The 25,512-nt window shown below is 42.9% G+C and overlaps 1 protein-coding gene across 3 annotated transcripts in view; it reads left to right on the top strand.

The window, feature by feature from the left end:
* Garre1 (granule associated Rac and RHOG effector 1) overlaps window positions 1-25,512 on the top strand; it is a 78,192-nt gene that overhangs the window by 12,926 nt on the left and 39,754 nt on the right. For 2 of the 3 annotated variants that reach the window (XM_032893875.1, XM_032893878.1), the window contains exon 2: window positions 12,831-14,076. In XM_032893875.1, coding sequence (XP_032749766.1) covers window positions 13,582-14,076 — 495 coding nt within the window. In that variant the 5' untranslated portion in view covers window positions 12,831-13,581. Of the gene's footprint in view, window positions 1-11,680; window positions 11,914-12,830; window positions 14,077-25,512 lie in introns of those variants that run through there. The other variant, XM_032893877.1, reaches the window with a different exon arrangement.

Here is a 25,512-nt window from a genome sequence, read left to right on the forward strand (position 1 = left end):
CTGAGCTAAATCCCCAACCCCCCGACTATGTGCGTTCTAATACGATTTCCATTTCAGCAGTCTATGCATTAGTCTTTGAATTAAAATACTTTAGCATACATTTCTGTATAATAGCTGGCATCTGACTTTGTTCAGTTTTTCTGTTAAGACAGCCATTTGTGCACAGAAAATGCTATGGGCTTGGTGGACTGGAAGAGTCATTTCCTCTCCTCTGGCCTTGGCTCTCCCTGCCTGCCTTTCCGTTTAATGATACCCCTCCTTGCTGAGTGATTTGTGTTCAGGAAGCTGGGCCGTGATTACTTTTGTTTCTGCTTTGTGAACTTCCTCCCCCACTTCCTATTTTTACTGGCCTTGAGCAGGAAATGAGGTGGCTCCTGACTGGCTGCTGTTGAGCACTGATTTGAGGTGGCAGATGATGAGGCCTTAAGGTCTAAGACGTGCCACACTTTCCACCTTTGTGCCTTCTTCCTCTGGGAGACACGGGAACATTTTGTGATAGGGTTGAGATGATGTCATGTCCTCTTCAGGCCTTGGGGTTGGGGGAGATTGCTACTCAGAACTCTGTGAGGTGAGGCTTTATTCAGCATGATCAGCATGGCTGCGTGTCCTGGCATGGCAACAAGGGTCAGTTGGAGGGATGGGTTTGCTGCAAGAAAGGATGGGAATGGGGTAGGAAAGGTGGCTGGGTGAGTAAAGCACCCACAGCACAAGCATGAAGTCCTGAGTTAGGATGCCTGGCACCTGAGTAAAAAAGCGTCTGTGGGCAGGGAGCATATAGACGCCGTGCTCACAGCTTGCCAGTCTAGCTGGGTTAGGTCTCTAGGGCTCCCCTTCTTGAATTGTTTCTAAACCACTAAGTTAGCATTTACCCGTCATCTCTTTAATAATGATATCTCTTGATGTCTTGGGAACTTGTTCCTTAATTAATAGAAGAAGGTTGTAACATGTCTCCAGAAAAAGTAAGTTTTTTTTGTTTGTTTGTTTATTTATTTATTTTTTTGAAACAGGGTTTCTCTGTGTAGCCTTCCTGGAACTCCATTGGCCTGGATGGTCTTAAATTGAGCTCAGATTCACCTGCCTCTGCCTTATGAATGCTGAGATGAAAGACATTTGTCATCACTGCTTGGCCAGAAAAAGTAACTTTATTGGGCTTATTTTGAGACAAGACTGCTTTGTAGCTCAGACTACCCTCGAATTCTCATAATCCATTTGCTTTAGCTTTCTTTTTTTTTTTTTTTTTTTGTTTTTTTTTTTCGGGGTTGGGGACCGAACCCAGGGCCTTGCGCTTCTTAGGCAAGCGCTCTACCACTGAGCTAAATCCCCAACCCCTGCTTTAGCTTTCTAAGTATTGAGAAAACAGATATTATGTGCTACCACATGCAGCCAAGAGATAGTTTCATAATGTGTTACCTAATGCATTAGGTAACTTGGAAGTGCTCAAAGCATTTGTGATCAGGGTTTCTCAGTGCTACACTGTTGGCATGTTGGGGTGGAAGATCCCTGCTGCGAAGGCAGCTGTGTATTTTAGAAGATGTTTCTCCGAGTCTCTGGCTTCTATCAGCTAGATGCTACTGGCATTCCCTCAGTTGTGATAACCCAAATGAGTGTGAGAGGCCAGGAAAGAATCACTTTCCCTAATGCCTCGTAGGTAGGTCAGCTCTGGTAAGAACCACTGTGTTAAAGGACTGAGTACTGAGTTTCTAATCTTGTAAGATGGAGTAAAGTCCAATGCTTAGTTCTGTGGCCTTATACTCTCTTGTTTATTTTTTTGAGACTGAACCTCATACTGTAGCTTTGGGTGACTTTAAATTCTGGCATCAAATTCAAAGAGATCATCCTGCCTCTGCCTCTGTCTCTGGACTGGTGGCGGTGAAGACGTGCCGTCATGCTTGGCTTCCTTATTTATTGAGTTAATGCTTGAGTTTTGCTTTCCTCCATGAGCCAGTGTGCGGTGGAAGCGCAGTCTTTCCTGAGGGCTTTCATGGCTGCAGTGGAGCCCAAGCACCAACATCCTCTGTTTCCGATGTTCACAGAAGGCTTTCTCGTGCTGGATGTGCCTTGGTTGGGACCAGTTCAGAGGTAGCCTGTGTGCTGTCTAAAGGAGGCCTCCTTCCTTTTCTCTGACCTTCCCTCCTCTTTTTCTCTCTCCCAGTTTCTTCTTTGATCTTGCTGTACAGCCCAGGTTGCCCTCAGATTCACCATTCTTCTACTATCTCCCAAGTGATTCTTGCATATCTTCTATTTATATGTGTACAGAATGGGTGGGTTATGTGTTTGTACAGATGCTCATGTGTGTTGTGTATATGTGTGTGGGGATCAGAGGTCACCTTGGGTATTACTCTTCAAGAGTCATTTACCCTGGGTCTGTTTTTTTTTTTTTTTTTTTTTTTTTCCACGGGAGAGATTTTTTTTTATTTTTATTTATTTTATTTTATTATATATAAGTACACTGTAGCTGTCTTCAGATACACCAGAAGAGGGCATCAGATCTTTTTACAGATGGTTGTGAGCCACCATGTGGTTGCTGGGAATTGAACTCATGACCTCTGGAAGAGCAGTCGGGTGCTCTTAACCGCTGAGCCATCTCTCCAGCCCACGTGGAGAGATTTAATGAGAGAAGAAGAGTAGAGGACACAAGAGGCAGGCCATGGGCACGTGGTGGGAAATGGGCAAGAACAGAAAAGAACAAAGAGTAAGAGGGAGAAGTAAGAGAGAGCCTGTTTGGTTTTTGAGCCAGAGTCTTTCTCTGGGACTTGGTACTCAGTGATTGGCCAGTGAGCCCCAGGATCTAGGTTGTCTCTCCTTCTGCAGCACTGGGATTGTAAGCATGTATTTACTCTATACCCAGCCTGTTCACCTGGGTATTGGGAAATCAAACTGTGGTCTTGGCTTTCATGGCAAGCACTTTACCTACTATGGCCTCAGCCCTTGATTCTTTTTTTTTTTTCCGAGCTGGGGACCGAACCCAGGGCCTTGTGCTTCCTAGGCAAGCGCTCTACCACTGAGCTAAATCCCCAACCCTTCTAGCCCTTGATTCTTTTTTTTTTTTTTTTTTTTTTTTTTATTAACTTGAGTATTTCTTATATACATTTCGAAAAGTGTTATTCCCTTTCCCGGTTTCCGGGCAAACATCCCTTCCCTGCCCCCTTCCCTTATGGGTGTTCCTCCCCACCCTCCCCCATTGCCGCCCCTCCCCCGACAGTCTAGTTCACTGGGGTTCAGTCTTAGCAGGACCCAGGGCTTCCCCTTCCACTGGTGCTCTTACTAGGATATTCATTGCTACCTATGAGGTCAGAGTCCAGGGTCAGTCCATGTATAGTCTTTAGGTAGTGGCTTAGTCCCTGGAAGCTCTGGTTGCTTGGCATTGTTGTACATATAGGGTCTCAAGCCCCTTCAAGCTCTTCCAGTTCTTTCTCTGATTCCTTCAACGGGGGTCCCGTTCTCAGTTCAGTGGTTTGCTGCTGGCATTCGCCTCTGTATTTGCTGTATTCTGGCTGTGTCTCTCAGGATCGATCTACATCCAGCTCCTGTCGGTCTGCACTTCTTTTGCTTCATCCATCTTGTCTAATTGGGTGGCTGTATATGTATGGGCCACATGTGGGGGCAGGCTCTGAATGGGTGTTCCTTCAGTCTCTGTTTTAATCTTTGCCTCTCTCTTCCCTGCCAAGGGTATTCTTGTTCCCCTTTTAAAGAAGGAGTGAAGCATTCACATTTTGATCATCCGTCTTGAGTTTCATTTGTTCTAGGCATCTAGGGTAATTCAAGCATTTGGGCTAATAGCCACTTATCAGTGAGTGCATACCATGTATGTCTTTCTGTGATTGGGTTAGCTCACTCAGGATGATATTTTCCAGTTCCAACCATTTGCCTACGAATTTCATAAAAGTCGTTGTTTTTGATAGCTGAGTAATATTCCATTGTGTAGATGTACCACATTTTCTGTATCCATTCCTCTGTTGAAGGGCATCTGGGTTCTTTCCAGCTTCTGGCTATTATAAATAAGGCTGCGATGAACATAGTGGAGCACGTGTCTTTTTTATATGTTGGGGCATCTTTTGGGTATATGCCCAAGAGAGGTATAGCTGGATCCTCAGGCAGTTCAATGTCCAATTTTCTGAGGAACCTCCAGACTGATTTCCAGAATGGTTGTACCAGTCTGCAAACCCACCAACAATGGAGGAGTGTTCCTCTTTCTCCGCATCCTCGCCAGCATTTGCTGTCATCTGAGTTTTTGATCTTACAGCCCTTGATTCTTAACTGTCTTGAATGAAGTCAGTGATCTTGTGCCTTGGAGATAGCAGGGACGTACAGGGAGATGGTAAACTGTGTGTTAGGACAGTAATGCTAATGTAGAAACAGTCTGACAGAACACAGTGTGGCCCTCAACTCAATCTTTGTCAAAACTACTTCTGAGCTATCCCAAGAAGCCCAAAGAGCCTTCCACATGCTAGGAGCGAGCATGTAGACTGGTTGTGACAGGGAAAATAGGTCATGAGAAAACTAGGTATTAGGATGCGGAAGGAGGCATGGATGCCTGGGAAGGGCAGTGTTGCACAATCTTCCGTGGGAGGATATGGTTGGTGGTATCAGAAACAACAAGAGTGCCCCACAGGCTCTGAGGAACCATAGCACTTGAAGATGGCTGGGAGTAGGAGGAGAGCTAGGAGGACATGCCCACCAGGGAGCTTCACTTTTAAAGATTTTATTCATTTATTATATATGAGTACACTGTAGCTGTCTTCAGACGCACCAGAAGAGGGCATCAGATCCCATTACAGATGGTTGTGAGCCACCATGTGGTTGCTGGCATCTGAACTCAGGACCTCTGGAAGAGCAGTCGGTGCTCTTAACCGCTGAGCCGTCTCTCCAGCCTGGAGTTTCACTTTTAGATGTGGTCACAGATAAGAGGAACCAAAAGAGAACTGGGATTAAGGAGGGACAGACTAAGGACTGGATCTTCTAAGGTGTCTTCTCTTGCCTGGATAGATATTTTAAATTTATGATTGTTGAGAGTAAAATTTTTCAAAGCATTTTTGTGGAGCTCATTTCTAAATATGGTTTGTGTCAGTCTGAACTGAAAACATGGAAGTGGTTGGGCTTTGAACTTCATAGACAATGACTTAACTAATCTGCCTAAGGAATTTCCTGCAGTGTCTCTCTTTCAGCTCCGGGAGATGTTTGGGTTTTGCTCCTGGGGGGTGGTTTGGAGGGGGTAGGGGGACAGTAGAGAACATTGTGGTGTGCTTCCAAGTTATTTTTCCCTCTTTTAGAAGAAGGAATTGTCTGTGACAGCAGTTCTCAACCTGTGGGTGGTGACCCATTTGGGGGTTGCATATAAGATATTCTGCATATCAGATATTTACATAGCAACAAAATAGTTTTATTGTTGGGGTCACCACACATGAGACACTGTGTTAAAGGGACTAGTAAAGAGGAACTGCATTAGGAAGGTTGAGAACCACTGCTCTATGGCCTCATTATCTTAGTATTTATAACTGTATTGAAATACAACTCACATGCTATAGTTCACACACCATTTACAATTTAGTGGTTTCAAGGCTATTAACAGGTCATGCAGCCATTGACTCTACTAATTTTAGAGTATTTGTGAACCCAGGCAGAACATACTTGTATTCCCAGTATGTGGGAGGCTGAGAGAGGAAGATCATGAATTCACAGCCAGTCTGGACTACATAAAACACTGGATTACACAAGTCTCTGAAAAGATTTTATCCTTTTATCTTTCCCTTGAGCATTACACACTTATCAACCTATCGTTTCAGTGAGCAGTTTGTGATCACAAACTTTGTGCATGTGCGTGTGCATGTAATGTTGGGTATCTTTGTCAACTACTTATCCATAATGCCTAGCTTAAGACTGATATTTTCAATTTAAGTGGATGAAAGGATTTTTATTTAATTTTATATTGTCAACCTATAACACTAGAAAGGTCAAACATGAGGTAACTAAAGTTGGCTATGGTAGCATATGGTATGCTGGCTATCATCACAATCCTAGCACTTGGGAGGATGAGGACCATGAGTTTGAGACTAGCCTGGGCTACATAGTGAGTGCTAGTCTATATAGTGAGAACCTGTCTCAAAAACAAACAAGCAAACAAACAAGCAAACAACACACAGCTGGGTATGGTGACTCACTCTTCTAATCCTGACATTTGGGAGGCCAAGGCAGGAGGGTCACTCACTATAAATTTGAAGTCAGCCTGGACTATATAGCAAGACCCTGTCTTAGGGGGAAAAAAGGAAACACAGCAAAGACAACATGGTATAATTAATTGAGTCCTTTGTCTGCTTATATTTTAGGGATTAAAAACATTGAGTATTTTTAAATTACAGAGCTGGGAAGATAGCTTAGTGGATAAAGTACTTGCTGTGTAAATGTGAGGACTTGAACTTGGATCTCTAGCACCCACATAAGCCAGGCAAGGCACTGTGCATCTGGAATCTGATTGCTGTGGGCAGAGACAGGAGGCCTCAAGGCTAGCTTGTCTGGCTGAGTCAGTGAGCTCCAGGTTGAGTAAAGAGTTACATCTTTCTATACAGGTAAGAATAAAACATACTACAGGTTGAAAGAAATGTGGCTTGTATTCTTGCCTTTGCTTTTCTGTGTACTTTATACGAAGCATTTTCGTTGATTTTAGATTTGTCTTTTTTCTTTTTTTTTTCCCCTACATGCTTGTCCTCAACACTCTTTAAAAAATGTGTGTATATTCCATGTAGAGGGATGGCTCAGTGGGCAGAATCACTTCCTGTGCAAGCATAGGAACCTGAGTTCAGATCACAGAATATATGTAAAAAGTTGAGTGTGAATGTATGTGTGCTCATAACCCCAGCACTTTGAGGGCAGAGACAGGAAGATTTGAGGCTGGTTGACTGCAAGCCTAGCTCCAGGTTCAGTGAGACCTTGTGCCAGAGGGAAAAGGCAGAGAGTGATGGAGCAGGACATACGGCACTGACACCACACTCAACACACATGTGTATGTGTTTGTACCTTATTCCTTCTGTTTCAGTTCTTCCTTTGTCTTTCACCATGTAATCATAGTTTCCTGGGATCAAGTTTCACATGGGGTACCATTCAGAAAATTTTCAGGTGTTTTTCTTCTCTTGCTTTTTTCATTTATGCATTTATGTATTTATTTCCATATTATTTGAGTCAGTGTCTTTCTGTGTAGCTCACACTAGCCTCAAACTCACTGTGTAACTGAGGCCTTGCTTGTACTCAGGATCCTTCTGCCTCAGCCACCTAAGCTCTAGACTTTATGAGTGCATAAGCCTGGTTTTTACAGGTCTTTTTGTAGGGTCTAAAATGCCTACTTCTTGGCTCGGGAGGAGTGTCTGCCTCTCAGGTTTGAAGCTCTGGGTTCACGCCTCAAGACCACATAAAACCAGGCCTAGTGTCACAGCGCTGTAATGCAGCCTCTGGTCTCAGCACTTGAGAGGTGGATGAAGGAGGATCAGAAGTTTAAGATAATTCTCAGCTATTTGAGTTTAAAGTCAGCTTGGGGTATATAATAATACCTTGTCTGTAAAATAAAGTTTATTTTGAGAGAACTGATCTTTTCATCTTAATCTTTTTTATTTATTTTTTTATTTTTTTATTTTCTTTTTTTCGGAGCTGGGGACCGAACCCAAGGCCTTGCGCTTGCTAGGCAAGCGCTCTACCACTGAGCTAAATCCCCAACTCCTCTTTTTTTTTTTAAATTTTTTAATAGCATCTTATTATGAAGCCTAGTCTGCCCTCGAATTCACAGAGACCCTCTGGTCTCTGCCCTCCTTAGTGCATGTGCCATACCTAGTTTAGTCCTTTGAAGACATTTCAGTTTGTCTTCATTAGCGGATGATTACTAATGGGGCTGATGATTAAGAACTCAGGGCTGGCAAGATGACTTAGCAGGCAAAAGTGTCTTCCACCGGGGTTGGAGATTTAGCTCAGTGGGAGAGCACTTGCCTAGCAAGCGCAAGGCCCTGGGTTCGGTCCCCAGCTCCAAAAAAAAAAAAAAAAAAGAAAAAAAAAGTGTCTTCCACCACATGGTGGAAGAAGAGAAACAACTCCAACTCAGCTGACCTCCACACATGCACATACATACACAAAAGAAATATAATAAATGTAGTTTTTAAAAAATGAACTTGTTCGTTAGACTGAAGAGTAGTTCAGTGGTAGAGCTTTGCTTAATTCTATCATAAGCTTAGCCCTTGGTGCCATCCCCTAAAACAACCAACCAGACCTGGGTATATCTAGGTAATTGGCAGTAGGTTCCTCTTTCTGGCAATCCGGTCACCTTTGTGAGAGCTGGCTAACTTGGTAATCAGATGGGAAGTATGGAAGAGACAAGGCTGATTAGATTGTTTCCCACTCCTGACCTCTGTAGCTGCCCATTTAGATCTGGGCACTTACCCAGCTCCTCTAAGCAGTGTTGCTTACCTCATTGTGCCCCTTTGCTGCTGTGGGATCTAGGAAATGGTCAGCTCTGCTGTGTATATCTCAGAATACAACACATTTCCTGAGTTCTCCGTCTTCTTAGTAATGGCTCCCATTTAAATAGACCATGGCTCAAACCTTCCTGTTAGGCTATGATTCTCTCATGAAGAGCTTTACCATTAGGCTACCTGGATGGGGGAGAAAGCCAAGGTAAGCTCATGTGTCCTACAACAAATCTCCTTCTGCCCTTTCATTGCTGACAGCAGAGCTGCTTGCTGCTTGTTGCCTTGGCCGAGGCTAAGGATATAATGTATAGATCAGGGAGAACATTTCCCTACCATGATGAGGTCCTAGATTAATCCCTAACAACTCTCTCTCTCTCTCTCTCTCTGTCTCTCTCACATACACACATATATATACACATATATGTGTGTGTGTGTGTGTGTGTGTGTGTGAGTGAGTGTATATATATCAAATTTTAGTCAAACAGGAATTCATTTCTCTTTGCTTAGTGTATTGAAGTAGACATAGGGTTCATAAAGCATGTGCTACCTCCCATCCTAGGGTAGGTTTCTGTTTGGTTTAGGCGTTAGGTAACTCAACAAAACCTTTGTTGTTTATCAGTAGTGTTTTTCCAGACAAGCAAAGATAATACAGTCTGTTTACCTTCTCTTGTCTTTTTTAAAGATCTATTTATTTATTATATACACAGTGTTCTGCATATATACAGAAGAGGACATCAGATCCCATTACAGATGGATGTGAGCCACCATGTGGTTGCTGGGAATTGAACTCAGGACCTCTGGAAGAGCAATCACTGCTCTCAACCTCTGAGCCATCTCTTCAGCCCCCTTCTCCTGTCTTAGGTGACACCATCAAACATTGCTTAGTATGTTCTAAACATTCTGTTTTTGATATGTATGGGCTCGTTTAATTCAGTAACAGTAGTTACTCTTATTGTCTCTGCCTATATATGATGACACCGAGACAAAGAAACTAAAGAACTTACACCAGGTCATAGCACTGTTCAGTGCTCATGTTGTATATGCATACATTTACTCTATGTACCACTGTGTTAGTAATGAAACCTGACTACATTTAGCATAATATTCACACATTTTATCATCCACAGACTTAGAATTTTATTGTCTTTTAATTCTGTCTGCTAATTTAGAAGCCTAGTATTTATAAAATGAAGTTTATGATTTTCAGTTCTGGGGAATAAACAAAAGACCTTGGGCCTGTTAGGCGAGAGTTGAGGGAGGGGCTCTTGCTCAGTAGTCCAGGTTGGCATTGTTTTCAGGCTATAAGCACAAGATTGGAACTGTCCAAAAGCAAGAGTACAAAAGTCATGAACTGAACATTGTTTTTAACACAAAATTTACATGCTGAAACTAATTTCCAATATCATGCCATTTAGAGGCAAACACTGGCAGGTAACTAGTTAGTCATGATGGCGAAGTCCTCTTGCGTAGGATTACTGCATTTCACATAAATCAGCTGTATCTTAGCATGAGTTTGAGGGGTAGTTTTTAATACTAGTGGTTGACCCCAAGGCCATGTATGGGATACATACATAGTCTACCACTGAATTATACCCTAGCCCAAGTGAGCTGTCTTTAAACTGAAATATGAAACAAGATTATATATTGATTTTTTTTTTCCCTGAAAGTGTTTTGACTGCATGTTCTAAGAAGCCCTACTTCTTAGTTATAGGAACAGAGCTCAGGGTTCAGTGACTGGTGACATTATCTAATGACCATGAGAGTGAAAGCCACCTCTGCTTCTTCATAGCTTCACCTTTAGAAGCTTTGATCCTAATGTGGCTCTCCTGGTCCATCTCACTAGAATGTGTTTATCAGATTTGTGGATTTCTTTTTTTTTTTCGGAGCTGGGGACCGAACCCAGGGCCCTGTGCTTGCTAGGCAAGCGTCTACCACTGAGCCAAATCCCCAACCCCAGATTTGTGGATTTCTTAGTCATCGGTCTTTCAACTACTCCTTGTTAAAGTCACACTTGTATGCTTGATGGTGTCCCATAGATCTCTCCGAGAACCATATAATAGCTTTCTTGTCTTAGTGTTCCTGTCCTTCACCTTCAGAGTTCTGCCCTATCCCCTTCAACTGTCTTACTCTATGGTTCAAGCTGCACTGACACTCACCAAGTACCCGTATGCAGGCTAACCTCAAACCTCTGCGTTCCTTCTGCTCCGGCTTCCCAGGTGCTGGAGTTACAGGCAGAAACCACTTCATAGGTCTCAGGTCCAGAATTTTTATCTGTTTATTTTTGTTTGTTTGATTGTTGAGATTGAGCTAAATCCCCAACCCCAGGACTTTTTTTTTTATCCCAGGCTGCCCTGAAACTTAGCTTGGGCTGGTCTCAGACTCATGGAATTCCTCTTGTCTTGGCCTCCAGAGTGCTATATTTGGTTTTCTTTTTCTTTTTCTTCTCTTACTTTTGTTGTTGTTGCTTTAACAATAAATTAAAATTTTTCCATTTTTTTCCCATCATATCCTTTGCTCTTCCCCTGTATTTGGCTTTTTTAAAAGTAGTTTCTGTGGCAGGAGAGATGGCTCAGCAGTTATGAGCACTGGCTGCTCCTCCAGAGGACCTAAGTTTGATTCTTAGCACTTCTATGGCAGCTCATAACCATTTGTAACTCTAGTTCCAGGGGATCCGATGTCCTCTTCTGGCCTCTGCAGACACCAGACACATTCATAATTCCGAGGCATATGTGCAAACAAAACACTCATACGCATAAAGTAAATACATAAATCATCTTTTTAGAGGATTACTTCTGTCTGGTATGGTGTCCATGTACAGTGGGAAAGTGCTTACTGCCAAGCCTGATTAGGAGTCACATGATAGAAGGAGACAACAGACTCCCACAGGTTGTCTTTAGAATTCCACATAAATAGGCAAATGTGGAATTTTAGAATTGTATTTGTACAAGACACAGTTTTTTCTTGTTATTACCATTAAACAGATTAACAACTGTTCATATAGTGCTTACATATTGCCCTAGATACTCCAAGTCAAATATAAGTGATTTTCCCCTTTGATCGTATAGCCCTGATCTGATTTGATACTTGGCTCTATAATCTATACTGGCCTCAAAACTCAAGGCAATCCTCTGCAACAGCCTCCGAGGACCTGGGATTTTGGGTGTACAGTACTCTGCTTGTGGTTTTTGTTTTGTTTTTTTTTTTCTTTTCTTTTTTTCGGAGCTGGAGACCGAACCCAGGGCCTTGCGCTTGGTAGGCAAGCATTCTACCACTGAGCTAAATCCCTAACCCCCTGCTTGTGTTTTATAGAGCTCATTTAAGTTGTATAGGGGGCTGTACACAGGTGGCATACAAAAATACTATCCCATCTTATATATGTGTCTTCAATACCCTCAGATTTGGGGACCTCCAGGCCCTGAACCCAGTCTCCTATAGATGCCAGGGATCACTCAACTCACCTAATCCTCTGGTAGGTGTTTGTGAGCCCTTTGAAGAGGAAACAAAGGAATGCTAAATGTTGAGTAGGCCCTGTTCAAACACTTAACTAGCTTTAGGTTCATTAGTTGGTCTGAAGTCAGTTAATTTGTTATATTATCTTTGTTAGAATTTGAAGAATTTTTCTTCTTTTTATTTTTTTCTTTTGAGAAGGATTTCCTGTAATCCAGGTTGGCCTGAAATACACTAGGTTAACAATATAACCTTAAACTTCTTATTTTCCTGCCTCCATCTCCTGGATGTTGAGATTAGAGGTGTGAGTCATCACAGCTAGTTTATGCAGTGCTCGGGGTTGAACCTGGGACTTCATGCATGTTGAATCACATCTTTAGCCTCCAGCCTAAGAAATGAGCAAGTTAGCTTGCCTGCTTGCCTGCCTTCCTTCCTTTCTTCCTTTCTTCTTCCACTCCCTTCCCCTCCCTTTCCTTCTCCTCCCCTCCCCTCCCTTTCCTTCCCTGCTCTTCCTTCTTCTTCTCCTTCTTTTCCCGCAAGATACAGTTTCTCTGTATAGCCCTGGGTGTCCTGGAACTCACTCTGTAGCTCAGGTTGGCCTTGAACTCAGAGATCCCACTGCCTCTGTCTCCCAAGTGTGGGGATTAAAGGTATGTGCCGCCACTTCTGGCCCCCAAGGAGCTTTCTAACATTCCTCTTCTCATAGCTGTCTTGCTTTCATGATGCTAATTACGGTGTCCCCCGAGCTGGGGACTGAACCCAGGGCCTTGCGCTCGCTAGGCAAGCGCTCTACTGCTGAGCTAAATCCCCAGCCCCCTAATTACGGTGTCTTGATGTGAAGCTTACCAAAGTGGAGGATGCAGCATTGTAGAAGTGTTCAGAATTGTTCTTTGTCCTACAGCCTCCCTGACTTCGTCTTCCTTCTTTTTCCTCTTACAGGAAATGACTTAGAGGCCTTATGAATACATCTGTGCTTTCTTGCTTCAGACTTTACAACTGCAGGCCAACCCAGTCTGGAAGCACTTTTTATTAATGTTACAAGGAAACTGCTACCTCAGCAAACAAAAGAAAAGAGAAGACACACAGTAACAAATGCCATGTTTAAAGAACACTTGTTCCCAGAAACCGTTGCAGGAGATTTGGAAGTTTTTAGCACTGAGAAGAAGTTTTCCAGGTAAATGGATTTGACAGGCAGGCTCTGTCAGAATTCTGCAGAGGTGTGTTCTTCCTTAAGGACTTCCCGTGAAGTAACCCCTTCCGCCTAAATGCTGTTGACCAGCTGGGGTCCTTTTTGGTATATAAAAGATACATTATATTACATTTTAAAAGTTAAGTTATTTTTCTGCCATTGTAAATGTAAGTATCAAAATATTCTTGCAAAGCAATTATAAATAAACATTTTCCTCAGCAAGCATATCTTCATCGAGGGTAGGATGCTGAACAGTTACAGAGCATTTTGGACACTGTTATTTTTTGTTAGAGTTCCTACCCACACTGAAAATATTAATTATATAAATCTGTTATTTTTCTCACCTTTATGTTGGATCACATGGTCACCTGCCTCATGGAAATAACTTTTTTAAAACTTAGATTTGCAGAACTCCACTATTTTTATACCTAGCCACAGTTTTGGAAAAAAGGACTCAGAGCGCTGACCTGCCAGTGGTCCCTGGGACAGTTTCCCACCCGCATGTATTGCTGCAGTGCCCAGGACAGTAAGATGGACTACAAGCGGCGCTTCCTGCTTGGCGGGTCCAAGCAGAAGGTGCAGCAGCACCAGCAGTACCCGATGCCTGAGCTAGGCCGAGCACTGAGCGCGCCTTTGGCGTCCACGGCCCCCTCTGCTCCACTGGGCAGTCTGACCACTGCAGGCAGCTGCCACCATGCCATGCCCCACTCTACTCCCATTGCTGACATCCAGCAGGGCATCTCTAAGTACCTGGATGCCCTCAATGTCTTTTGCCGTGCTAGTACGTTCCTCACAGATCTCTTCAGCACCGTGTTCAGGAACTCACACTACTCAAAGGCCGCTATGCAGCTCAAAGACGTGCAGGAGCATGTAATGGAAGCAGCCAGCAGGTTGACCTCAGCCATAAAGCCCGAGATTGCCAAGATGCTCATGGAACTCAGTGCTGGGGCTGCAAACTTCACAGATCAGAAGGAATTCAGTCTCCAGGACATTGAGGTAAAGTACTGTCCCCATAGGATGTACCGCAGATGTCAGTGAGGACCCTCAGTTTCTCCAGACCACAGCAATACTAGCCTTGTCCTCTTTCTGTTGATAGAGTCTTCTCGTTAAAAGTTTCGTGCCTGCCAAGGTCTGGCGCTTTCATTTTAAGTAAGTTAAATGAATACTGAGAAGGATTAGAAAGCTGGGGCTCAGTGTTAGAGTCAGTGTTCAGGGTGTGAGGTCTCAGGTCTAATCCCAGCACACACCAAAAAGAAAAAGTTAAACCGATTGTCTGTATTTGATGTTTGCCCTTAATTTTCTCAAATTGGAAACTAATATCCAAATAATATACTATGCAAAGTATGTAGTGAAGGACTGGAGACACGTTACACTGCACTTGCCTAACGTGTACAGCCTAGGCTCAGTCCCTGATACTGCACAAACACACGTGCTTAGGGTTCTAACTGTGATCATGAGTCATATTTTTCAATTTTCAACCCATAGAATCACTAGTTTACGAGAAAGTCCCATGTGTTTATAGAATAAGTTAGTTTTCCACTTCTTTTTTTTTTTTTAATTTTTTTTTAAAGATTTATTTATTATATATAAGTACACTGTCGCTGTCTTCAGACACACCAGAAGAGGGCATCAGATCCCATTACAGATGGTTGTGAGCCACCATGTGGTTGCTGGGATTTGAACTCAGGACCTCTGGGAGAGCAGTCAGTGCTCTTAACCGCTGAGCCGTCTCTCCAGCCCCATAGTTTTCTACTTCTAAACCTAAAACTTTTTTTTCATTCAGATGCATTTGAATCTTAGTGTATTTCTTGGGGGATTTGTAGTAAAAATGAAACACTCTAATTTCGGATTCTAGATTAGAATCAAGTTTTATTCAGAATAAAGATGGCTTTTCCCCTTGACCTCACTGAGGAAATAACTTTTTACTGTTCTTTTTTATTCAGTGGTAGGGATGGAACCCAGAACTTTATGTTTTTACCACAAATGCTGTGCCATTGAGCTACGATGAGTTTCGTTTTGTTTTTTGTTTTAACTTTGATTCTGTTGCATTAGTATTTTTTGTACATGTGTGCATGTGTATGCGCGTGCGTGTGTATGCGCGTGCGTGTGTGTATTTTGCCTGCATGTATGTCTGGTGCTTACAGAGTCTAGAAGAGGGCATCAGATGCCCTAGGGACTAGAGTTATAGATGGTTATCACTGCTGTGTGGGTGCTGGGATCAAACCTGGGTACTCTGGAAGGGTTCTTGTTTGTAATCATGACTGACCTAAACTCCATCTGAAAACCAGGCTTGTCTTTAACTCACAGGGTGCCTCTGCCTCCTGAGTCTTGGGATTAAGTGCTTGTACCATCACACCCTGCTCCAATTACTGAAAAATGTGAAACCATGGAATCTGGAGAGGTGGCTCAGAGGTTCAAAGTGTATACTGCTCTTCCTGAGGACCTGAGTCCAAGTTTGGTTCTCAGCGTTCATATAAGGCAGCTCATAACCACCTGTAATGCCAGAATCTGAGGTCTTGATCTGTCCTCTGGGCACCTACACACATGCACATATCACATATGTGCACATGCACACATGTGTACACACCCACATACATGATTTAAAATAAATCTTTAAAAACCAGACTCTTTTTTTTTTTACTTTATTAAATTTATTTATATGAGTACACTGTAGCTGTCAGACACACCAGAAGAGGTCATCGGATCTCAGATGGTTGTGAGCCACCATGTGGTTGCTGGGAATTGAACTCAGGACCTCTGGAAGAGCAGTCAGTGCTCTTAACCACTGAGCCATCTCTCCAGCCCAAAAACCAGACTCTTTTCATCCAAGGGATTGTGTGTTCAAGTCACTGGATTTGGTCCAGGAGCCATAGTTTGCTTCCTTTGCTGTTACAAATATATAATATTGGGGCGTTTTTTATTTATTTAAATATGAGACAATTTAGGAGTTTGTGTATCATGCTTGTGGAGCCATTACAATCCATTCGGTATCATCCAAGTGTGTGTGTGTGTATGTGTGTGTGTGTTTTTTGGTGTTAGGTCTTAAACCCAAGTCCTTGCACATGTCAGGCCTATACTTTACCACTGAGTTACATACACCATAGGCTTTTTCTGTCTTGAATCTCTCTATTCAGGTATATTTGTAATTTCTGACTATTTTCATGATTTTATAAAATGGTTCATCATAATAAAAGTATTTTTTAAATTATACTTACAGGCTGGGAATGTAGCTCAGGGGTAGAGTGCTTGTTTTGCATGTATGTGCTTTGGACCTGGGTAAATAAATAAAATACTCATTAAATACGTGTAAATTTCCAAAGATATTGAACAGTGAAATGTAAAACTTAGCTAGGTGTAGGTACCACAGGCCTACAATCTTAAATGCTAAAGAGGCAGAGGAGAGGAATTGTGGGTTCAAAATTGTAATCTGGACTGTTGGAAAAAAAATAACAAAGGCTGGACATGCAGCTGGGCGACAGAACACTTGGCCAGTGTTCATGAGACCTCATCCATATCCCCACAACAAATAGACATATTGGGCTTTGTGCTTTTATTTCCATCCTGTTTGTTTCCACCCCAGGATACCTGTGTGCCTGATACATGCCTTTCCTGACTGTCCATGCGTGGATATCTGGTGGAGCACACACGAACAAACTGCTTTGTTCTTTATTGTTTTTGTTTGTTTGCTTGCTTGAGACAGATTCTCACTATGGCTGACCTGAACTTACTGTGTAGTTGAGGCTGGTCTGGAGCTCAAAGCAATCTATGAACCCTCACGCCCACCCTTGTTTTTTATACGAACCATGTTTTCAGCTACAGTTATACTTGGTCATTTCTTGACAAAGATGTGACATTTTGCAAGCACATTGTTACATCTCCCATCTCCCCAGAGGACGTGCAGAACAGTATTAAGCACACACTGTTAGGACTGCCACTGTAAGATGATGGGGCACTTTTAGGTTTATGTAGGGGCCCATGCGAGAGCAGTTTGTGTGAGCCTTACATCTTATGTTACCCATATTACTGTTCTCTTCAAATCATACCCTGGGGTTTGAGAAGATAGCTAGACCCATATGGCTTTGTCGCTAATGATGGAGGACAACAAATGCCTTTGCTTCCTCGTTGGAACAGTTAGAGAACTATGATACACAGGAGCTTAGGGAATCACTGGGGCATGTGTTAATACCTACATTGGGAGTTATTTGATTTTTGGTTTTGTTTTGAGACAGACTCTACCTCCTGAGTGCTGGGATTTTAGGCATGTTTTACCATGTGTTCTATTTTTGATTTGGTTGGCAATATAGCAAGGTATATCACTAACACAGGCTGTCCTTGAACTCGCAGTCTTCTTGCCTCATCCTCCCAAGTGTTGAGATTGCTGTCATGCACTACCTTACTGGGTTGGGATGCTTCTGGCTGTTGCAGTTTACGGTCTTGACTTGGCTTTCCTCATTGAAATGCTGATTAAGGTAGTTGGCCTATTCCCATGAATTTTATACACAATAGACTAAACAGGCTTTTGTTTCCAGTGTTAGTCTGGAAACTACTTGCTCCTTTTGATGGGTTTCGGAATCCATGGGCCTGTTCTATGTAGAACAACTGATTTATAAATTAGTTTTAAAATGTGTCTCAAGCAGTAACATTATAAGTACATTATGTCTGGACTTTATTGCATTTATTTGTGTGTGTATGTATACACATGGCTGGATTATCATGACTCCCACTTGTGGAGGTGAGAGGAGAATGCTCTCCTAAAGCTGGCATTGCATATTGTGACTTGCGGTACTTTGGTGTGCTTGGTGCCCAGCAAATTTATTTCTCATGTATAAGAGTAGAGAAGAACATGAGGCTTTTAGGGTCATTAAACTGATAAGTGCAAACCCCGCCGTTCTTCTTACATGAGTCATAGCTGTAGAAAGACTGGCTTAGTTAGCTGGAGAGTGGGTTGTTACAGAGGGGTTGCTTCTCGTGTTCCTCTCTGCTTGTCCTGCTTTCTGCCAGAAATGCAGCAGTACGTTGCCTTTGGTACTGTGCTGTTGGCTTTCTAGCCTTTAAACTTGCCAGCTAGACTCACTTTTCCTAGTCACATATTGTCACAGCAGCAGAAAGCAGAGTACAACACCTCTACGACAGAAGCAGGATTGTGTATAAAGAAAGCCCTGTAGAAGTATGTAAATGCTCTTACACATTCACATGTTGTGCCCCCATACCCCCATGTGTGTTGTTTTGTTTTTTTTTTTTTAGATATTCTATATATTTACATTTCAAATGTTATCCCCTTCCCCCCTCCCATTGCTTTCCCCCTGCTTCTATGAAGATCTCCCACTCCCACCCACCCACTCTCACCTCAACACCCTGGCATTCCCCTACACTGGGGAAATGAGTCTTCACAGGACCAAAGGCTTCTTCTCCAATCGATGCTAGACAATGCCGTCCTCTGCTACACATGTGGCTAGAGCCATGGGTCCCTCCATGCATGTTCTTAATAGACAAACAGTGGTGCCCAGCTCCAGTGTGCGGCCACTCTGACATCCCTATAGGGCTGTCTTTTGTATGCCATCCAGTGGCTTACTCCTCCTCTGAACGCTGCTGTTGGAGTATGATTTGTGTCTGTGATGGTTCCTAGCTGACTAGCACCTGTGACACTCCCATGCTCCCAGGTGAGCTGTGAGCGTGGAATCGGGTCTGACTGTACAAAATGGCTCTGCTTTTCTGTGCCATACAGCTTGAGTCTCAGTGTGCCTGTCTGCATAATAGAATTAGCACCTACCTTCTAGTGTTCTCGTGAAGATCGGAAGCAGTTAGTACTTGTTAAAAACTGTACCCAGTAAATGGCCTTATTAGCACTACTGCTCCTGACATGGTTTAGCAAGTTCTGGGAGTCCTCTGAGGTATGGAGCACCATTCTGTGCGAGAAAAGTGCCAGCAAGATGTCCTCTAATTGGAACACTCAGCCGTAGAACCAGTTGCTGCTCCAGTACACTGCCTTCTCCAGTGTTTACCTGGCTCCCAAGGCAGCATCTTCCTTTCTCCTTTGTGCTGATTTTCCTGTTGTCTAAAGGTCTCTGCCTGGTGTGGGACTGCTGGGACTTGGACGTTTATTTTTTGAGGCAGGGCTTCCCCCACCCCCTTCTAAAGAATTACTTAATGTATATGAGTACACTGTAGCTGTCTTCAGACACACTAGAAGAGGGCACCAGATCCCCTTATAGATGGTTGTGAACCACCATGCGGTTGCTGGGAATTGAACTCAGGACCTCTGGAAGAGCAGTCAGTGCTCCAGCCCACTCTTTCATTTCAATCAGTTTAAAACTTTCAGTTAAACCTGTAGTTCATAATAGACAGTCCTGTGTCTTAGGTTTGTATTTATTAGGAAGTCATGTAATATTATTAAGTTACATTTGCTTATGATTTATGCAGCAATTCTGCATGTATTAATTTGTTGATGTCCAGTCTGTCACAGCCACAGGGGATCTGTTAGTGAAAAGTCAGGAATCTCTCTCTTCCTGTACTAGAGGATGGTCTGCCCTAGAAAGGTGGTTGGAAGGAAAGTTACTGAGGTGACATGTGAGTAAAGAATAGAAGGTGATGGGGTTGGGGATTTAGCTCAGTGGTAGAACGCTTGCCTAGGAAGCGCAAGGCCCTGGGTTCAGTCCCCAGCTCTGGGGAAAAAAAAAAAAAAAAAAAAAAGAATAGAAGGTGATAAGGGAATAAACCCAAGAGAATGAGGCAGAGGGAGCAGCCTCTGAGATGGAGTCAACCTAGAGTGTTTAAAGGGCAGGCAGCCTCTCCTGTGCTTGAAAGGGGGTGAATAGATGAACAGAAGGGAGAGTTTACAGTTATTTTAAAATTTATATATGTGTGTGTGTGTGCACATATATGTGTATGTATATGTATATATATAAATTATTTGTTTTTTATTATATGTGCATTGGTGTTTTGTCTGCATGTATGTTGGAGTGAGGGAGTTGGATCCCCTGGAAGAGGAGTCATAGACAGTTGTGAGTTACCATGTGGATGCTGGGAACTGAACCTGGGTTCTCTGGAAGAGCAGCCAGTGCTCTTAACCTAGAGATTCAACCCTTGTCAGGCTTGGCAGTCAGCCCCTTTACTTTCTCAGCCAACCCACAGACAGCCCTAAGGTGAGTTAGATGGAAGGTGCTGCTTTATTATTTTTTTTTTTCCTCTCTCTTAGGCCAGAGACGGGGCAGGGTGAGTGAAGAGAATGTCCAAAGGGGTTGGGAGGGAAGGCAGCAGGATGTGCTCACTGACCTTTTGTATTAAGTGGATGCTGCTTACCCACTGGCAGTCATCACCCAGCTGACGGCTGCAAGGTTCTGGTTTCACTTTGGGTCCTCAGTGTCTTAAGTGCCAGGTCCCTGGGCAGGTGCTATGAAGACAGTCCAGAAACCCAGTATAGCTGCAGGCTCTCAGAATTCATGTGCTTTGAGGGGGTTGTACATTTTTTTTACTGGATTTTCAAGTCCCACAGGCAGACATGAAGTCTCATCTTTACCTCCCTGAAGCTTGGCTCCTACTTGACACACAGTCAGGGTCCTGGGACTCCTATGATTGCCCATGAGTGTGTCTGAGTACCTTCCGTACTGGCTTACTCTTCACAGCCTTAGTTTAGGTGTGTAGCCATTTGTCAGATACATGCTAAAACTACTGTACAGCAACAGCAATGGAAAATAGTAGAAATTGTTTAAAAATGGGATTTTCATGAGCCTTATGGAATTAACTATGCATAGGCTGTGGCTTTCCCCCCCTTCTAAAGGTAAAAATCCATTGTGTGTCTTTGTTTTGTCTAGTAGTCTTTTTTAATTTTCGGAGGTAAGGTTTCTCTGAGTAACCTTGGTTGACCTAGAACTCACTATGTAGGCAACACTGGCCTCAAATTCACAGATTTGCTTGCCTCTGCCTCCTGAGTACTGAGATTAAAAGTGTGTGCCACGATGCCTAGTATTAGCTAGTAGATCTTTTATAGCAAACTATACTGAACTATTTCCTAACTATATATGCCAGATGAAAATCCAGAGTGTTACTGTTAATGAGAAAATGAAGTTTCTGCTGGGTAGCGATGGCATATACCTTTAATCCCAGCACTTGAGAGACAGAAGCAAGTATTTCTGAATTTGATGCCAGCCTGGTCTATAGAGCGAGTCCCGAGACAGCCAGGGCTACACAGAGAAACCTTGTCTCAACCAAACCAAACCAAACCAAACCAAACCAAACCAAACCAAACCAAACCAAACCAAACCAAACCAAATGTTCTTGTATGGCTTATGTGGGGTTGGATGCGATGGCACATGCTTTTATCCTAGAACTAGGAGTCAGAGGCAGGAGGATGAGAGTTCGGGTCCAGACTGGTTTACATAGTAAAATATAGGCCAGTTGGGGGTATATAATAAGACCTTTTCTTTTTTTTCCTTTTTTTTTTTTAAAGTGAAACCAATTCAGTTCTTCCCCCCAAGACCTCCTGGAACTTACTGTGTAGACAAGGCCGGTCTCAAACTCACAGAGATCCATTTGCCTCTACCTGCTGAGTGCTGGGATTAAAGATGTCCATCACCACCACCTGGCTCCAACTCAATTTGTAAAAATAATTTTTTTTTAGCCTGATGGTGGTGGCGGCACATGCCATTAATCCCAGCATTTGTGAGGCAGAGGCAGGTGGGTCTCTGTGAGCTTGAGGGCAGTCTGGTTAACAGAGGGAGTTCCTGGCTAGCAGGGTTACCCAGAGTATCCTGTCTCGAGCAACCGAAACAAACAAACAAACAATAGCAGCTTGTTTTTAAGATTACAGTCATCTCACATTCCTCGTCCTCCTTCTTAACCCTCCCATGTACACACACCCTCTTTGTTCTGTTTTAAATGTGTGACCTGTTTTTCTTAAATTGTTACATGTATGCATGCATACATTTCCCCCTAAATATACATACAACTTGCTCAGTTTGTATGATGTTACTTGTATGTATGTTTTTAGGGCTGATCACGTGATCATTTGGTATTGGAGAATGGATTACTGTGCTCTTCCCTGGAAACTTTGTGTGCCCCCTGCCGCCATCACATTAGCATGTTTGTTGGTGGTGTCCTTGTTCAGGTCTTGTTTAGGCAGCCATGTTGGTGAGGCTTTGTGGTGGAACTTGTGACATTTGCTATGACGCACATGGTCTTAGCAACTCCTGTGCCTTTGGCTTTTCGCCCCACTGTCTGCCATGATCCCTAGGTGCAGGAGCTGTACTGCAGCTGTATCTCCCAGCCCTGCGTTTTAACTGGTTATGTAGTGGTCTCCATCTGTGGCAAAGAGATGTTCCTTGATGAGGGATGAGAGCTGTACTTACCTGTGGGTATAAAGACAAATATTTAGGACATAGGGATTATGCTGGGTTAGTTAAATGGTAGTTGAAAGTTCTCCTTCAAGATACATGGCTTCCTTATCCCTTGACAGTTGGCTGAGTTTCCAGTACCAGGCATGATTTCCCTTTGTTGACTGGGACTTAAGTTTAATTAGCGAACTGTTGGTTACTGTCGGGGTGTGCTTGCCACTATGGTACCTTTAGTGTCATTCTAATCATTTCAGTTCATAGGCATCATAGCTAGGTAGGACTATTGGTTTATTTCTCTCCTTTGGAAGCTTGGAAAAATTGGAACATTTTATTTAAAAATTTTATACACGCACACACACACACACACACACACACACACACACACACACACCCCACATATATATATTGTAGATATGTTTAGTCCTTAGGACTCTTTCAGACATTCTATTATGCTGCTCCCTTTTTGTGTTTATCTTCTCCCTCTTATATCCCTAACTTAAAGTCCCTCCCCCTTTCTCCCTTTAGATCCTTTGCACCCTGCTGTTCCCTCTCTATTGTTACTTTTCCCACTTCCACAATGGGTCCTTTTTACTTTCCTAGTTTCTGCAGTTAATCAAATCAACTCAGGAGATCAATAGTTATAAGGTTGAAAAGTGGCCAGTCCGGGTCTCCATTAATCTCAACACTGAGGAAGCAGAGGCAGGAGGAACTCTGCCAGTTCTAGGCCAGCCTGACCTGCATAGCAAGTCCCAAACCAAGGCCTGCCTCAAAACAAAACAGGGGTGGGAGAGATGGCTCATCAGTTAAGAGCACTGGCTCTTAACTCTTCTGGAGGATCAAGGTTCAATTCCCAGCAACCACATGGCAGCTACAACTGTTAGTAACTGTAGTTCTAGGGCTGGGGATTTAGCTCAGCAGTAGAGCGCTTACCTAGGAAGCGCAAGGCCCTGGGTTCGGTCCCCAGCTCCGAAAAAAAGAAAAAAAAAAAAAAAAACAAAAAAACTGTAGTTCTAGAGGATCTGGTGCCCTCACACAGACAGCAGGCAAAACAATGCACATAAAAATAAATCTTTAAAACCCAACAAAACACCAGTAACAATAGTAAATAGAGAAAATTAAGGAATTAAGCAGATTTTGCTTTTCTGGTATGTTATATAAGAACCGAGTAGCCCAGCTGGGTTAAAGAAACTTCTCTATAAAAGCATCTCAGCACTCTTTAGTGTGAAAATAACAGCACAGTTAGAAAAGACATTTTGTTGACCATGAGGAATTCAGTTACTCAAACAGTGGCTGATAATAGAGCCATTTGGTGAAAGGTTGCTGAGGGATTACATAAAGGAAGGATTAGGTCTTCTGTACCCAAATCCCAGTGATCATTCTCAGGGGTCACTGTCAACAGAATCAAGGCAGATGATGTCTCCCAGTGTGAAAGCTACACAGTATGAAAATTATGTCTCCACATAATTTTCTTTCCCTCCCTCCCTCCCTCCCTCCCTCCCTCCCTCCCTCCCTCCCCCCTTCCTTCCTTCCTTCCTTCCTTCCTTCCTTCCTTCCTTCCTTCGTCCCTTTCTTCCTTTCTTTTTGTACTGGAATGAAACCAGGAGCAGATGTGTGTTTTACTGCTGAGTTATACTTCTAGTCTCCTCATCATATAGTCTTGTACTGCTTCCTCTTGTTTGAAAAAAAAAATACAAAAACCAGGAAGAAACCCTGAAATAATCTAGTCAAACTTCTAAAATGAACTTTGGGTCTGTAGAAATATGGGGTATAGTGTACTAAGTTACACAATACCACAAGTAACTAATCTGACAGGAGGTAGAATATTCTGTAGTTAGTTGACCTGATTTGTTCAAGTCAGTTGTATGAAAATAGGTAAAGGTACTATCTTAGATTAAAAGAGAATTAAGAGAGATAACAATTAAGCAAAATGACCTTTTGGGAAGCAGAATTCAGACACTGATTAATTTGAGTTGGTCAGGTGGTGGTGGCTAATGCCTTTAATCCCAGCACTCAGGAGGCAGAGGCAGGTAGATCTCTCTGACATTGAGGCCAGCCTGGTCTACAGAGAGAATTCCTGCACAGCCAAGGATACACAGAGACCCTGTCTCAAAAACAATAGTTAATTTGAGTTACGTTTGAATGTGTATTGGCTCCTAATTGATTGGATTTTACTTCAAGACAAAAAGGGATGGAAGATGGGCATAGGTAAGGACAGGATAGGTGAAAATTATGTTCATGATGTAAGATGGAAGCCTTTTGATAGATACATAGTGACATTCTCTGCTTTGCTTTTGTGTATGCTTGGACATTTTCCAAGTGTGTAAAACTAGAGAACATTACAAATGCATGAAAGGAGTGCTGAAGACCTAGTGGTTATTATATTTCTTGGAGGGGTTAGTGCATGTGTACCGGTCTTCTAACAGTCCAGGCTGTTAGTAAGTAATTTAGGAAGTTTAGGAAGTCAAGCATGGTACTGCACACCTGCATTCCCAGCAAGAGACTAAGAGATAAGGATGGTGAGTTGCAGGCCAGCCTAGGCGACACAGGGAGGCCCTGTTGAAAGACAGAGAGAGAAAGGAAGAGAAAAGGAAGGAAGAAAGAAAAACCCAAGGGAAAATCAGATTTTTATGGGAAAATAATAAGTAATCAGAAATAAAAAGAGTTCAGAGAGTATAATTTAGGTAGGACTAGCTTTTCTGAATTAATGCTTATGGCTGCTGGTCAGTTTAGATTTCATATGATTGATTAATGACATATTCTTGCCAGCCTCTCTCTTCTTTAAAAATAGATCATCTGTAAAATAGTTGCCTAAAATCCTCTGGGCAGGATCTGGGTTCTATATTCAGCACCACAAAAATCAACCATATTTAACACACAGGAGTTAAGAGTCCTATACAGCTGGTCCCTCTCCAGCGCCTAAGGCCATTGCTGTGTACACACAGAGCACATCCCTTCATGGCAACTAGGCTTCCTGCCACCCAGGCTAATGGTAAAGTGCTCAGAACTAGGAAAGTGTAAGAAGCTGGATGTGGAGGAACCCTGTGAACACTTCTTGACTGTAGAAGTCCTGAGCAGGTCCTAGCCAGCTGTCCTGCTTTGCTTT

Source organism: Rattus rattus, chromosome 2 (assembly GCF_011064425.1).
Source record: "Rattus rattus isolate New Zealand chromosome 2, Rrattus_CSIRO_v1, whole genome shotgun sequence".
In the NCBI taxonomy this organism is placed as follows: domain Eukaryota; kingdom Metazoa; phylum Chordata; class Mammalia; order Rodentia; family Muridae; genus Rattus; species Rattus rattus.